The 16,516-nt window shown below is 49.1% G+C and overlaps 1 protein-coding gene across 3 annotated transcripts in view; it reads right to left on the bottom strand.

Moving 5' to 3' along the window:
* Positions 1 to 16,516, bottom strand: part of GTF2IRD1 (GTF2I repeat domain containing 1) — a 64,895-nt gene that overhangs the window by 4,268 nt on the left and 44,111 nt on the right. For 2 of the 3 annotated variants that reach the window (XM_030472802.1, XM_030472800.1), the window contains exons 14-24: positions 15,201 to 15,290; positions 14,600 to 14,659; positions 14,075 to 14,140; positions 13,278 to 13,461; positions 12,047 to 12,105; positions 11,806 to 11,871; positions 10,905 to 10,988; positions 10,164 to 10,347; positions 9,333 to 9,361; positions 4,085 to 4,132; positions 464 to 541 (exon numbers count right to left, since the gene is read on the bottom strand). In XM_030472802.1, coding sequence (XP_030328662.1) covers positions 464 to 541; positions 4,085 to 4,132; positions 9,333 to 9,361; positions 10,164 to 10,347; positions 10,905 to 10,988; positions 11,806 to 11,871; positions 12,047 to 12,105; positions 13,278 to 13,461; positions 14,075 to 14,140; positions 14,600 to 14,659; positions 15,201 to 15,290 — 948 coding nt within the window. The remainder of the gene's footprint in view (positions 1 to 463; positions 542 to 4,084; positions 4,133 to 9,332; positions 9,362 to 10,163; positions 10,348 to 10,904; positions 10,989 to 11,805; positions 11,872 to 12,046; positions 12,106 to 13,277; positions 13,462 to 14,074; positions 14,141 to 14,599; positions 14,660 to 15,200; positions 15,291 to 16,516) is intronic. The other variant, XM_030472801.1, reaches the window with a different exon arrangement.

Here is a 16,516-nt window from a genome sequence, read left to right as displayed (position 1 = left end):
GTTTGCTAGGCAGCACAAGGAGCCTGCAAACAGCATTTTCAAATCTTCTCCTATCTCCTGACCTCCTTTTCTACTGTGGCTCCAGCAACCTTTTCCCCAGCCATGCTCACTGCGGCTCTAGCCTTGCTCCCAGCGCACACACCATGGCTCGCACCAGCTCAGGACAGCATCAAAGACTGACACCAGACACAAATCCTGCTCCTCGGCTGCCTTTTCCCATCCTCCCTCCCCTTGCCAAGGATGAGCTGTCAACAGGAAGGTCACGGTCCCACCTGCTGGGATTGAGACACAGGAACGTCCCTGGGGACAGGCTGTAACATGAAGCAGTGGGATGAAACCTGTGCTGCAGCAGGCTGCCGTGTGCCCGGCCTATAAATAGAGGCCTTCAGTTGAATTAATTTTAACTCTGGCTGCTGTCAGCAAAAGCAAACTTGCCTGGCGATGCATGAGAAAGGAGACTCACCGTATTTTTCATTGAAAAGCTCTTTCACTTGCTCCCGGAGAATCACCTTCTCTCCGAGCCTGTTGGCATCGTCCTCATCTGCAAAGCAGGAAAAGGACAAGGAATAACATACCCTGTTTCTTTCTGAGCCCCTGGAAAACCCATCCCATGACTGTGCTGCTGTCCCTCTGCCCCGGTCTGGGGATACCTCAGAGATGGCTGCACCTCATGTCACCTTTTAGAGCCGTGCAGAGCAGCTATAAAATGCTGCCAAATCTGCGCTTGCCATGCTCTGCCACGGCTGAGAGCATTTTACATCCACTTTGCGGTGCTGTAAATGACTGCAAAATATGCAAAGCAATGGAGACTCAGGCCCTCAGTGCCACAAATGCTCCCACAAGTGATATCAAGGAATGAGATAGCACTTTTATAGCTGGGCTCCTAAGTACAGTATTGTTTTATAATATGCCATATAATCAGCTTGGCTTTACTAGCTTTTTTAATTACCCTCATCATGCCGAACAGTTTCTCCTCTGTTCTCTCATTTCAAATGACGTGCCTATGTGCCTGTAGATATTTCTCCCAGCTATTCAGCATCCTCAGGGGGCTCCAGGAAAAATGACTGGGGTCAGTACTGGCCCCCTTTGATGCTTTCTCACCCCTGCAGGCATAAAGCACCAACTGAATGAACCTTATTTGCCCCTTCCTGGGGTCACCCCTCCAGCCCCAAGCTGGCCAGGGTGCACAGTGCAGGGCTGGCGCAGTGGGGTGTCCTCCCAGCAAGGAGGGATCACCACCACGAGCCTCACCACACACAAAGCAGGCATTTTCACCCAGGCTGGCGTGGATGGAAATCGAGGATGATTATTTACAGCATCAAGGTCAGCCCTGCAAACCTCAGCATGAAGGATCTGAGCATCCTCTGCCCCGAGTCTGCAGCTACTTGATTTGATTTTGAACAATCACATGATTTTGGGTCTAAGCAAACACATGGCTTGCAGTTTTGTTTCAAATACAAGCTGAAAACCTGATATGAGTCCCTGCCTGCCTGCACAGGGCCCAGCAGAAATCACATGCCTTGCCACCCTGCCACTGAGGGTGCTGCAGAGAAGCTGGCACCCTTCAATCTCCACACCCTGCTACTAGAGGGTATGGCTTTGGAAATGCCTCTTCTCCACCTAGAAAACAGTAATTTTATCTGGATATAACTAGGAAAAAAAAAAGGGAGAAGTTTCTGCAAAAGAACCTCGGGGCCAAGTTGTGCTTCAAAACCAGAAATGGCAACAAAGCAGCTTGAATGGGATGGAGCAATAAATAAATAAATAAAATAGAAGGAAAATCAGATAAATGTTGCCAAGGACCCTTGGTTTCAAGAACCAAGACCTTGCCTTGTGGTGCTGCTCACGAGGCCATGGCAGGCCAGTGGGGCAAACCCTGCAGGCTCCGTCTGTGACTTCCTTGTCATTGATGCTCAGTTTCTGGGCTATGGATACACACCCATGTGGATGTGTAGATGGTAGCAGACAAAGAAACACCAACAGTCTGTGTTCTCACTCATTTAGTTCTCTGGGACTGCAAAATGCAGCAGCTCTTTCCTTTCCGCTCATGCCCCGAGCGACCCGACTGCAAGAAATGAGATCCCAAGGAGGGTTTTTTCCCACCTTGTGGTAGGCAGAACTCCCAAATTCCCATCCAAGGACACAAACAAATCCCATGAAAAACATGGAACTGAGCACACATAACAGAGAAGCCAGAGAGGATCCGGCTGGTGGGACTGCTTCCTGGGGACCTGCTGCTCCATCCCCAGGCGGCTCCAGGCAAGAGGGATCTCTAGCCACTTTTGACTTCATCTTGCTTTGGGAAGTAATCGACTCAAGGAAGCCACTGGCACCCCTGGGATGTGCTGAGTCCTTCCCATAAGCAGGTTTATGCATGCTGCTGCTTCAGCTCTCTGTTATTTTATATAACTATACATCTATATTTTTAATTTAAAAAAGTAGCCAGTTGATTGACTTGTTTTTTCCCCAATCCTACTTGCCTGAAGCAAGTGCCCCTACACTCCACAGGCACTTACACACTAGTGGTCACATTTTTAAAGCACCATTTGCTCTTTTCCAATAGGACTCCAATAGGAAGGTAGATTTAGATAAGAACTCAGGAAGAAGCTCTTCCCTGTGAGGTGCTGGCATAGGTTGTCCAGAGAAGCTGTGGCTGCCCCATCCCTGGCAGTGTTCAAGGCCAGGTTGGACACGGGGGCTTGGAGCAACCTGCTCTAGTGGAAGGTGTCCCTGCCCGTGGCAGGGGGTTGGAACTGGATGAGCTTTAAGGTCCCTTCCAACACAAACCAGTCTGGGATTCTATGACTTGTTAGAGCTCAAAATTTCTTATAGAAACACCAAGTCATATTTAGTAGTTATTAAAAATAGGGTTTAAGTGTCTGTTACTATTGGACAATAGGATCCAAACCACCACCTATTCTTCTAGTAACTTTATAAAACCACAATAAAACCAAATCCAAGGTATCCCACAGATAAATAATGGTTCTGTCTGGGTTCGTGATGCCACGTGCAGTGCCCTGATCTCAGCGGTGAAGCCACGGCATGGCCGGGCAGGGTACCTGATGGAGCCTTCCTCCTCCCCGTGCCACCACCAGCATCCCAAGGTGCTGCTCCAGGCCATGCATGTCCTCCACCCAGCCAACAAGCTGAGTAACAACCTTCTGCTATCCCAACACCCAGCATGTAGCCCATTTCATCAGGAAAACAGCCACTGCCCAACACATCCCACCAGGAAAGCGGCTCAGTTCCCTTCTCTGGGCAATCCCAGTCATGTCAAGGAAACACTCAGCTGGGGTAGGTTGCTTACAGCGGTCAGGATCTGGCCCTGAATCTTAAGAGGATAAATACACACCTCTTCCCCCTTCAGCTTCAATGGGTGCAATTCAATTACACCCCTATATAAATCCAGAATAAATCTGCTGACTTTGCTGAGGCTATTCCACAGTAACTCAGGATTAAATACAGTTAGAATTAGCTCAACATATGCATGTTTTCAAAGCAGAGCTATAAACTTGCAGGAGCAGGCAATTACCATCTAGACATGCAGCCAGAATCCCAGCAGATGGGACTAAGGCTGGATCTGCCAGAGCTACGCCATGCCCTGCCACAGATATAGGCAGGCGAGCTCTGCTTTAGCCCTGTAAATTAGTGTATATGTTAAATCTCCTACATGACTACACACTAACCCTGGCCCAGGCTAGGTATTAAAGCAAAGCAAAAAACCTCCAACCCAAATCTTTGCAAGCTCTCCTTGTGAACGGCAAGTGGATTTTTTAACAAATTAATTGCTCGGATGCATGGATGAACTGAGGATAATGTGGCAGGTTAGTCTGGAGCAGAACCGGCACCGATGCCCAGGGACTACAGCAACAGTGCTTAGAAATGCAGAGGGGATTAATAACAACAATAAAATACTGTTAAACAAATCCTGCATCACTCAGTTCTTGGTATCACAGGGAAACAGAGCAGAGAGGAAAAAACAATACCTGAAATTTGGGGGTTTAAGACATTTTCATTCCCATATTAAAACGCAAGTGCATTTCTTGTCTGCTACCATCTACGATGCATCAACTGAGCTACGTACCATTCAAGGCAGCGTAGGCTTTTTCCAAGGATGTTATCCGTCTAGGGGCTACAGTGCAAGTTAAAAGAACACAAAAAAAAAGGAGAGAGAAAGAAAAAGAGAGCCATGAGTGCTGCAGCTTGGTTTCTTGCTCACAAACAAAAGCAAAACCCAGGATGACACTGTCCCTGAGAGTGTAAATTCCTCCGGTCCCGAGGCCCCTTGGTACAGAGATGCTTTCGGTAGCTAAATAACTGCCTAGTGAGCTGGGAGGGCAGGCTGGGCTCTCCACCCGCACCAGGGACCAGTTTCGGGATGTGCTTGAGCCCACAAGCATCCCTCAAGCTACACTTTACACCTGAGCAGCTCGAGGTCCGCACATGCCCAGGGAATTGCAGCATTTACAGCCCATGCCAAAGCAGCAGTGGTTGTGCTGCACGGCCACACCAGTGCCTGAGGAGAAGAACTATCTGAGGTTAAAGCAGATGAAAAGCAAACAGGGAAATTGTGTCAGATCTGCAGCAATGAGGGAAAATGGGAAATAAAGGGATCCCTAAGGAGAGGCTGGTGCTCACCACCGACTCCAAAGAGACGAGTGATATCAAAAAGAAATGAATTTCCTGGGGAAAAGCAGCAGGGATGGGGGTAGGACAAGGATTTGAATCATGGGCAAAAGGAGGAATGAAGTGGCTCAACATGCCAAAGCTGGCAGCTGTGGGGAGAGCTGGTGAGGAGGATGGGGGCTGGGGGTCACAGCACCAGGGTGAGGAAGGGGCTCAGTGGGGAGGCTCTTGCTGCCTCCTGCTCTTGCTGCAAACAGGGGTTTGCATGGGGCAGCTGCAGGCACTGGGGTTCTGTGCAGCCCACAGTGAGCTGGGGCGCTGAGCCGGACCCTGCACTGCTGGGCTGTAGGCACACAAATCCTGCTGTAAGTCACTGCTGGCTGTAGCAGGACCCAAACAGAAAATAAGTGATGCTGCACATCGCCTGGTCGCTCAAATTGCTGCATGACACCCCATGGGCAGCACCCACTGCACAAAACGTTCAGGCTCATACACAGTGAAAAGGGGAAGAGACGCAGATGGGTCACGCTGGGAAAGCCAAGGTAGAGTCCAAGCCCAGAGGGAACAAGGCCTTGGCATAGCTCCCATCAAGGAGGAATGCAGGCAGGAGCATGGCAGGAGCACGGCAGGAGCACAGGCAGATTGCAGGCAGGCAGAAGCACAGGCAGGCAGCAAGGAAGAGAAGCACACAGCAGCATCTTTCCAGCATGAAACAGAAACATTTGAGGAAGGGCAGCCCAGCTTTTCATTCGGTTAGTGGCAACTCAAAGGCATTTGCAGCATTTCAGGTGAAGGTTTCAAGGTGCCGTTATGAAATCATGCTGATTAAGAAAGATAATTAACATTTCTTCTCCTGAGAACCCACATGTGCTGCTCAGCCTGAACCATGGGAGGCACCCACCAGGCTCACAGCCAAAATGCGAGGTATGGAGCGCATTCCTACATGCTGGACCACAGCCGGGATGGAGTGGTACCCAGCTTGCCATGTGTTGAGCACCCTGAAAAATAGGGGGATTTGGGGTCTCTGAAGGACACAGCAGAATATGAGGCTGGCAGGGAGTGGGATGGAAGCAAGAGCAAAGCAAACGTGAGGGCTGGGATGAGCTGGGCAATGGTGCTGTGTTCTCATCAGATGCCACTCACGCAGGCAAAAGGGAAAAGGAGACAAAAAATCGGCAAAGAAAAAGGTGTTTGGAATCACAAAGGTGCTTCTAAACAGGCTTTGAAGCTGTTCACACTATCTGCTTGAATCTTCACCTTCAGACTAGAAACACTGACCAGCTGCACACTAAAAAAAATCATTCACCCCATTAACAGGAAGGTGGATCAGAAGGAAAAATAACCTGGCTGCTCCCATGTGGGTTAAACACTGGGGCTTGGGGATGAAGGGACGGGAGCAGGGACTTCAAAAACCAACCTGGTGATGGAGCAAGATGCACTCAGCTCCCATCACTGCCCCATCAAGAGCTTTCCTCTTTTTTTGTCTTGCTAGGAGTTTCTAAGGCAAGGCACATCTCATCAAAGTGTTGAGGAGGATTGTGCTCTTATGATTAAAAAGAATATATATCTAAAAAGGATGCCTGGATGTGTAGTTTTTTTAATTAAAGAACACTGCCTGCCCTACTTTATTAATTGGAGTATGGGAAATAATCTATCAGGGTGGTAGGGAGCTTGGGGAATAGGACAGATGGAGCTGGTGTGCATTTTCAATCAAAGCACATAAAAATTAACATACAGAAAGATTTTTGTGTGTGTGTGTGCTAGATTACTTATGCTTGATTTTTTTTTTTCAAAGGCTCAAATTAAGCCTGTTTTGAATCTCTGTGCCTCAGGAAAAAAGAAAAGTGCTGTGTTTATAACGCTGGAGCTTCACCCCTGCTTGCTTACTGCTGGGTTAATGCTGAAAGATCATTCTGCTTTCAAAAAGGGGTTTTGAAGGTCTTTTTTTGCAAAACAGAGACCAGCGGTGGGGAGAAAAGAAACTGGAAATCAAAAGGAAGCTCTCTGGGTGCCAGGAAGGTTGTGATCCTGGGTTAAAAACCCTGGGGTGACACTAGTGAAGTTCTGGCAGAGGCGCTGGTGACCCAGGGCCATTGTCCCACCTTTGAAAGGCTCCAAATCTGTATTACACAAGGGGGTTGCAGCCACTGACCTCCTCCAGGCACTGCGGAGCACCACTAGCTTTAGTTTACCAAAACCCAGCCTTATTCCCTGCCCAAAACCCCACTTTCTTCTGCCAACAGCATCCCTGCAGATCCCCACCCAATTCTGTGCTGGCAGCCTTGCTCCCCACCACTGTGACCCATTGAGGGGAGATACCATCTCAAGACAGAAACTACAATTACCTTGAGAAAAAAGCATGTAAGGTGCTCAGATTATATTGAAATCCTTCCAACTATTTCTGTCACACTTACAAAATGGATGTCCCCAAAAACGCAGAAGAGGAGGGTGATCCCCTGCAGTCCTGCATTTATCTGGGATGCTCTTTGCAATGCAGGAGGTGCACAACTTGTTTGTGAAGCAAATGTAAAGCAAATGAAACCCTGTAATTTAACCTAAAGGCAACTAAAATCAACTCAAAGTGATATTAAATTTCCCTTTTCCTTTAAAATGTGTGCTTTTCATGTCATTTTTGGCCAAAATAATCCACAAAAAACTTAACTTCCCTTGTATGTATAGTAATCTCCTGGACTTTCCAGCTTTTAGACACCTCTGCAATGCCAGCCTGCTTGGGAGTAACTATTGCCTTCATTTTAACGCTCCTCTGCGAAATAAGAGTGATTTTCATTGATTTTGCTTTAATGCCAAGCACGCACTTCTGCTGCTGCTCTTCATTTTACATGGCAGAACTTTACTACACAAGTCTGAGGTAAAAAGAACACTCTTAAATTTAAATTTTTAATGATCTGTGGCTATTTGAAAATCATTAATTTTGTTAAGGCAGATGAAAAGCGATCAAAGCCAAGGCAGTGAATGTACCACTGCGCTGCCACCATCCACTTGGGTGTAATGGGATGGAAAAGCAGATGAGAGGTTAATTGCTGTCAATGGGGATTTTTGGGGGGCAAAATACAAACAGATTTTTTCTGGAGGAGACATTCTGGTGGTAGAAAATAATTATAAGTCCTGGAATTGTCTCTGAGGATTTAGCAAATATATGAAATAGTCTATAACAAATTGAGATGTCAAGCAGTCACCTGTGACTGCTCTTACTTAAAACCCTCGTGGAAGGAGAGGGCACGAAGCACTCAGCCCAGCAGGGATGCTGCAGCCACCTCCTGAGCTCTCTCACGTACCACAATAGACAGAATAAAACATATCTGCGTGTTTGTGCTAGCATGGGCCAGGCTGTGGTGGGAGTGTTCAGCTGGAGAAGGAGGTAAAAAATAAGTGCATCGAAAAGAAAATCAATTTCCTCTACATGTCTATTTATCAGGCTGCGCTTCCCAGCCAGCTGGCAGGATGAAGTATTTGCCTTCTGATGTGCTCCTTTGTTAATGGTGTGATTTGTGTCAGATCAGCGTCTCTTAACGTAATTATACCGATCACGGTGGAGGGACAAGAAGACGAGATGCGGCTGGAGGAGCGGATACATCCCCAGCTTGCTCCGGTGTTATAACAGTGTAATTCCATGGAAAAGCAGAGTTCTGCAAAAACTGCATTTAACTGAGGGCTCATTTAAGGCCTTGCCAATGCAAGTCAGCACCTTGCTGCTTAGGACCAAGACAGAGGAAAACTCAGGCCGAAATCCACAGAGGTCTCAGGAGACCTCCCCATCATCTTGGCTGGGCCATACACAGGGATGCAGAGGGTCAACACAAGGACCATGCCCTGAACAGAATCTCTCAGACAGCTTGCCTTTTGTTAGGGCCCGCTCGGGTGTCTAACACCTTTTTGCTGTTCCAAATAAGGGCATATAAATGTTTTCCTCTCTGTCATATTTGTCTTCCCTAAATTGTGCCGTCCCCATGGAAGCTGGCCAAGGAAATGGGAAGCGATCAATAAAGGCGACAACATTTTTTGCATCCATCTGTGCTCTTCCAACAGTTGTAATTACAGACATTTAGAACCGAGGCAGGTTTTTACCCACATTTCTGACGCAGTTCTCTTTGCTGGGCAGCCTAGAAGTGAGAGACAGAGCTACTGCAGCAAGGCACAGGGAAGGACACAGCTCCGGGTAGTGGTTTCTGCAGTTGGGTACAGAGCACACTCCAGACACCCCATCCTCCCCTTTCCCATGTCTCTCCTGGTGTATCTCCACACGGGATGCCCACAAGCTGGAGAGGGATTTCACTGCCATACTGCTGCAGCTCAATGTGGACTCTGTGGTTAACCACCCCCTTCCCACGACTCTCCCTTGCCACCGAACCTGCCAGCTCATTGCAACACTTCTTTATTTTAAGAAAATGCTTAAGAAAGCAGGTGCTTTCTTAAATACAGAACGCAGATCCCTGCCCTAGATTAGCTCTTGAAAAATGCTGGCATTTCAAGGGAACAGCAGCAGTACCGAGGGGTGATGCTGTTTCAGTCAGGGGTACTTCAGTAAATGCACGAAAAACCAACAAAACCAAAGTGGGAAGCCCAGGAAAGTGAGGTCAACCTTCCTCCAGCTGAATTATTGTTCACCATTCACGGCTTACAACTCCCTGACCACCACTAAACAGTTATCGTATGCATTGCTTAAGCAAAAAGGCATCATCTCTTACCAGGTTTGGGGATGAGTCCTTGAAAAGGCCTGTGAAAAATAAAGAAAAAAGGAGATTTAAAATGAAAAGCCACTTGGAAGCCAGCACACCCAGACCGAGCATCCTTCTGTGGCACAGGGAAGGTCAGGGATCAGCCTGTCTTTTGCACGCTGTGCCACAACTGGTGTGGGACCAGCAGGAGCTTCGCAGGGACAGGGTCCTTATGGCCATGCTCAGGACAACATGTGCCCGGCTGGCAACAAGACAGGCAGCATGGCCCAGTGAGAGAGTGATGGAGCCACTCTTAAAACCAGTTTTTTCCTTGACACTGATCAAGTGCTTTTCCCTTCAAACTTGTGTCCATCCCCTTCGGCTGCAAAACCCACAAGACTCTGTCACGAATGGGCAGTGGGACCCCGAGCACTGCCTTGCACCAGCAATAAATCAAGCAACGTTTCTCCTATCTCAAGCCTCCTAGAAAAGGGGCTGGGGTCCCTTCCTGTGGCAGGGAGTTGGAACTAGGTGATTTTTAAGGTCCCTTCCAACTCAACCCATTCTATGATTCTGTGATTTCTCTGCCTGTACTTCTCTCACACCAACACTGTTTTCTCCTGCAAGTGCCTTCCCCACCACCTCCAAGAACAGTGGATAGGAGGAAAGAGCAGAAGTCTCTATGTTATGGTACTCTTCTTTCTGTCAAACCATTAGCTGCCAACTTAATCGCCGTCTTAGGGGCTGGAGGGATTTATAGCGTTTACAGCCCTACCCCAGTGGGGCTGGCAGAGCTGGGAGTGCTGTTCCCTCCTCTCCCCCTTCTGTTTAGCAGCGTGTCTGACACCTCTCACCATGTACCTTGTCACGGTGAACTTGATTTTATCGGCGACAGCCAATATCCTCTCCAGGTTCTGCGAGCCAAAGGTGCATGGCTTCCTGAAGGGGATCCCAGGGGGCAGCCCCTCTATAATCACTGAGCCTGGATTGCTCTTGATCCGCTTATATGGCACTTGCACAGGGTATTTAATCCCCAAGGCCTCACCTGCGAGAAAGAAGTGAGCAGTAAGTAAGCAGTAAATGTGTGGGATGCTATTTCCACCTCTGCTCTGGCTCCATCCCAATGCTTTGGGACATTATTTGGAGATAACTCTGTAGGCATGTTCCCTCTCTGAGGTTTGGCTGCAGGATGGAGGCCACACATTTCCGTGCAAGTAATTGCTCTTGTGGGTACCTGGGAAACACACAAGTCTCACCCATGCCTAGAAACTGGGGATAACAGCTTTTTCCTGACCTGCTTGATAAAGAACAGATGCTGGGGCAGGCAGGCTGTGGAGTGCCCTGCAGAGCCTGGGTAGGTGCCCTAGGGACAGGAGAAGAGGCATCTACTTGTCCCCCAATGCTCTCTATCATGGACTTCCCCAAGGAATTGCAGCAAAGAACACTAATTCCCACCATTCCCTCTGAGGTGCAGCCACTCAATGGGGAAGTGAGAGAAAGCACCAGGCAAGGAGGAATTCAGAGGAGAGGGGAGGGATAGGAAGAAAAAAATTAGGAGGGGATAAGAGGAGAATAAGAACAACTCCTCCCCTGGTTTCTCACCATATTTCTTATTGAACAGGTCCTGGACTTGTTCCCGCAGCGTGTTAGCGATGTCTATTCTGGAAAGCCTGGCATCATAATTTTCTGTAAAATAAAGAAACAATTATGGACTTCTGCTGGTAAATTAAAAGGCACTCTGTGACTTTTAAGTAATGCCATTTTCTAATTATAGGAAAGTCCTTATCTTGCAATTAGCTAATCTCTGGAGTAGGCCATTCAAAGTCCTTAAAAATAATCTAAACAGAAATATGTTTTTTTTTCCCCCGTTTGCTAAGAATAAAAGCCGCATGAAATCGAAGATTCGGTTGTGATAATTACCAGCGTTAAAATAAATTACACTCCAAAGCCTCTCTGAAAAGCCCAAGCCTGTGAAAAGCCCCTGTCCCTCCCTGCAAACCCTTGCAGACCCTGATGGCCCAAGAAAAAGGGATATTCGAGCACGGCAGGGCTTGCTCCCCAGCCCATGGGCTTCTCACCACCACTTCTTCCCCCAGTGGAGCCACCATGGTGGGATCAGTGTTTATACAAACATCACCCAGGTGGAAAAAGCCCCAGAAAAGGCAAACCCCGAGGCCTGGAAACTTAATTATGTGTCTCTCAATGTCAGACGGCGAGATAAGCAAAGCTGGTTAATTAGGGCACCATCTTTGAGCTTCTTTGTTGGACCTATGGGACTGCCTGCCCTGTCTTCTCGTTGCCTGTCCTTCCCACCCTCTCACCCCAACACCTCCTCCTCTCCTTTCCCCTCTTCTCCCTGCAATCCTTGCCTTGCTCCTCTGCCAATCCACCAAGCCCCAACACCCCACGGCCACCCCCTTCCCACATCTATTTGCTCTATACAGCCCCTACAACCATCCAGGGCTCTGCCTCAAACCCCCCCAGGATGTCTCCATGCCCTCACCTTGAAAGCCCTGCCTCTTCACAGCATCCTCCAGCAGCACCTCACTTGAATCCCTCTCGCCGGCGGCTGAGACAAGGGACATAAGAGGAATTAGGACTCATGGTGCTGCCACATGGGATGCACAGGACGGGGGTTTCCAGCCAAAACCGAGGTGGGGAGGGAAGGCAAGAGAAGGAAAATGCTCTCACTCCTCTCCTACCTAGTCCTTAATGGCCCGGCTGCCGGGCGTCTCGCAGCCTACCTTTGGCTGCCGGGCTGTCCGACGCCGGCTCCTTCACGCCCTCCGCCAGCAGCTCCGGTCTAGAAAACAGGGAAAAGCAGAGGGCATGAGTGAGCTCCCCAGCTAGTGACACCCCACTGCTCCAGCATCCCCCAGGACAGTGCTCCCACAGCCACAAACCACTGCCCGTGTCTAGCTCATGCAATTTTAAAGCTCCTGCAATGCAGCAGGGGAACTTTGGACATAATTTTTATGCCAACAGACTCTTTAGTGAGCTGATACAATGCTCCCTGGGATGAGATTAAGCTGGAGATGGCTGAGCAGCTTAAGTGAGCAGCTACAGACTTTGAGGAGCCATGGTCCATGCTTCTTGGGAATGGTAGAAGCTGTGCACAGCTCCTTTCAACATACAATTGCCCTCAAAATTGTCACTTGGGTATCTAATGCTAAAAGTGCACAGCGAGGCGGTATCAGGGCTCATTACAAGCTGTGCTGAAGCTGCATCACAGAGAAATGGGTGTGGGATGGGGATGGGAGAGAGCCCAAAGTGTGGTCGGGATGGCCTGGGAGCTGCTGATCTGACACCACAGAACTTCCAAGCTCTCAACGTTCATTTTCTGTTTCAGGCACCCACCACACTGGTTGCGTCAGCTCTCTCCTCTGCAAGGGAGCCTGAGTCAGCATTTAGGTGAGAAACCCCCCAAAACACCTAAAGACATTTTTAAATCCATCTCTGCTGGACCCGCTCCCTCTTTCAGGGCAATGCCATTGTGTTATGTTGGTCTTGGCTTCTCACAGTATTCCCCCAGCTCCTGTGACACCCTCTGCTCCCCAGCACAAGGAGAGCATCCTCCCTGATGCCCACAGCATCCCACGTGCACATTTGGACCTCAGCTGGAGCCACCTCCTATGGGAAAACCCTCTGGGGCTCCCAGCGCCTCTTCTTGCCCCATACCTGGGCTCCTCAAAGGTTAAAAGCTCTGGTTCCTTCACCTACCCTGGATGCTTCCTGCTGCTGTGGCCAAACCTTTGCAAAAGTGGGTTAAAACCCCAAAAGACAGCAAGGCAGAGATGACAACACCACCACTGCCTCTCAGGGATGGTCCAACAAGGCAACAACCCTTGGTGGCTTCTAATCAGGTAAATTTATTGAAGGTGCCAAAGTGATGGATGCTCCCCAGGACACTGCACAGCAGCAGGAGCTCAAAGCAGGAACATCCTCTCCATGGGATGGCCACTCCACCTGCCTTACCTTTTAATGACAAACTGGATGTTGTTGCTCGCCTGCAGGATCTTCTTCAGCTTCGCAATCCCAAAGCAGTTGGGGCGCCGCAGCAAGATGCCCTCTGGCAAGCCCACGACAAAGAGGTCCTCAGGGTACATCAGGAACTTGGAGTAGGGAACTTTGACCGGCTCTGATATTCCTATGGCTTTTGCTGCATGGGGATAGAATGCCATTAGTTTGCTGGACCTTCACATTGGGTCAAAGCAGCATTGACATGTTATGTCAGTGGGAAGGCTGAATTGGTTTTTGGGGAGTTTGTTGTCACTCTGTGCCTGATGGAGATGTCCCTGACACTGGTGGACATGAGATGAGGGATAGAGCCAGGCAGCTACCTGAAGCTGGCTTTAGAATTTGCTGCATTAATACAGCCTGCCTTTTGGTGGCACAAATAAAGGGGCTTTCTATAAAGGTTGCAAGCAGCTCTCCACAAGGCAATGGGACCCCACTTCCAGACCTCCACAGATGTCCCTCTGCTAGATGAGGGGAAAGAACGTGCCTGGGGGCTGAAGGCCAAGGCAGCAATTCCTGGGCTGCAGCCAGTGAAAAGGCATCAAGGAAACCAAGGGGGAAGAGTTGCAATAACAAGGCCCAGGGAGATTTCAAATGCATTTGTAAGCCCAGCAGACAGCAAATGAACAAATTAGATTGCACCTTTACTCAGCTGCTGGTTTGGAAATGGCAGGTGACATTTCTGAGCAATTAGGAGCTCCCCACGGCCAAGGCCGGTGCTCAGCATGATGTATGTGTGTTAATGACCATCTTACCGTATCTCGTGTTGAACAAAATCTCCACTTGTTTCCTCAAATGACTTAAAACGTCTCCTATACCATCTGAAAAAGAGAAAGAAGAAAAAAAGAAAAAAGAAAAAGAGAGAAATGCTCTGAGAAAGCAGCTTCTTCTGGGGCAAGCTATGCACAGCACAGGTGAACAGCCCCTGAGCTCTGTCAGAGCTGGCCGTGCACTCTTCACACCTCCCATATCAGTGCCAGTCGCTGGCAGCTGCCTCCAAGCTCATCCCTGAGCAAGGAAAGGCAGCATTGTTCCTGCCACAGAGGTATGATAACAGCAAGAAGGCAAAAAAATTGGGGGGAAAAGTAAATCCGGGCAAGAGGGGGGAGGACTGAGCCCAGGAACGTGGCAGTACCCTTCTGTGCTGAGCCTTTCGGAGGCTGAATGCTTTGCTAATGATGTAGGAAACCCACAAAACCCAACCCAAAATACTTCTGTGTTCATCCATCCTTCCAAAACTTGCAATGGTGGGCAATGCTCAGGGTTCATCATCCACTCACCTGATCCCTCCATCTGCTTTTCTTCATGTCGCGACTCCTCACTGGGCCCCTTTTCTGTCCCTGATGAGGAAGAGGAGGGTTAGCAAAAACCAGACCAGCCATGAGCAGGAGTTCTCCAGGTCCCCTGCAGTCACACAGCTGCCCCTTCCCTTCCCTAAGCTCTGAGCATTCATCCCAGGACAGGATCTGGCTGGTAGCATCATCCCAGGAGCTACATAAGCAGGATAAACCCAACGCTTACATCCCAGAGGTATGCTTGGCCTTCAGTGTGTGCTTCCTGGGAGAGACCCAGCACCCAGCAGGAGCAAAGGCAGGCACAGTGCTGGCACCATTCCCCCAGGTAAATCCCAGTCATGAGCTGGGCAGAAGAGCTGGGGTTTGCAGCATGCTGGGGATGGAGAGGGCCTAGGATGGAGTGGTGGTGCCAGAAAAGCCACCAGGTTGTCTATTGGAGCTCCCAGCTGGGCTGATTGAGGCCGTGACAGTAGAAGTGGGTCCATCTCCACCACCTTGGCTCATAAATGGTTTTACTCATTTTGGACACATGCACAACCTCCCGTGCCCCCCCACACGGGATCTTCTGGATCTTCATTTCTGGTACCTGCCACCGTTTCTAGGATGTAGCTGGGCTCCTCCGAGGGCACATGCGTGGGCACTGGGTCGTGCATCTCATCCGAGCCAGGTGATCGGTCTGCAGACAAAACCCCATGGGCAGCTTTTGTTTCAATGCTGGGAGAAAACCATCCCCACAACAGGGTTCAGAGGGTCTGGGCCCATCAGCAAGGGCTGAGTGAAGGGCCCCCTACTCTCGGGAGCCCTGCACACTATGGCCCCACATCAGGAGCAGCTTCGGGGGGTGCATTTGCCTTCTTTCTCTCTGGGACCAACCAGAGCTTGTCCCTGAAACACACCCAACCTCTCAGCCCAAAGGAGGAAAAGATTTCTTCCTAACCTCTGAGGAAGGTGAAGAGCAAAAATAGTTCAAAACTATTTACTTGGCTTAACTCCAGCTAGACACTCAATTTTGGCTTAAAAAGTTAATGCTGTTTGACTTGGCTACGCCACTGGGGAAAACCATTCCACTAATGCTGCCTTCCTCCACAAAATCATACCCCCTTGGGTTTCCCCTACGTAATCTGCATGCCCTCTTCATTTAAACCTGTCTCCCCTAATGGTAGGCTCTCCAACGCCCTCAAAGAGCTCTCCAAATTTAGCTTTAAATAAACCTCCAGCTAGTTTAAATACTTCAATCAGGTCACTTCTTAATCATCACTTCCCAGGATAAATAAACCAAATTTCATCAATTTCTCCCTGTAGGTGAGCACCTCTTTTCTATTAATCCTCCTCCCTGCCCTCAGCTGTACTCCCTCTGATTGAACTCGATCTTCAAACAAGGTAAGAAAAGGTAGACTCTGGACTTGAAGCATGGTCTACCTGGCACCAAAGTGGTAACACCTCCTCCTCCTCACACACCCCGCCAGCTCACCACGTATTAGCTTTCTTCTCTTCCATTAGCTGCCAAGTTGAAAATTAAAATGTTTGATCTACCACTATACTTTGTTCCTTCTCTTTCCGCTATATTAACTGTAGGTTAAGTCCATTCTACAATAAACCTGGAGTGACTCCCCAGACATCACTGTATTAAGGGGACTGTGAGAGTTTGGGTGCAACACAGATTGCACCAGTGCGGTGGGGCCGGGTGTCACTGCTGTCCCCAGCATCGCTCGCCCTCGGGCACATTGGGAGTCCTGTGGCTGCCCTCATTCTGGTGAGATTATTAATTAATGTTTGTAAAGCACACTGCAAATGCAGAGTGCTAACTAGCCGCTCATTAAACTCTGAGGATCATCCTACCATTTGCTGTGCTGTCCAGGTCAGGTAAGCGGAAAATAACTCCTAGCTACCCCCCAAGCACCC

This window comes from Strigops habroptila (assembly GCF_004027225.2).
Source record: "Strigops habroptila isolate Jane chromosome 13 unlocalized genomic scaffold, bStrHab1.2.pri S16, whole genome shotgun sequence".
Lineage (NCBI taxonomy): Eukaryota > Metazoa > Chordata > Aves > Psittaciformes > Psittacidae > Strigops > Strigops habroptila.
Note: the sequence above shows the minus strand (reverse complement) of the source record. Positions and strands in the feature narration are given on the sequence as shown.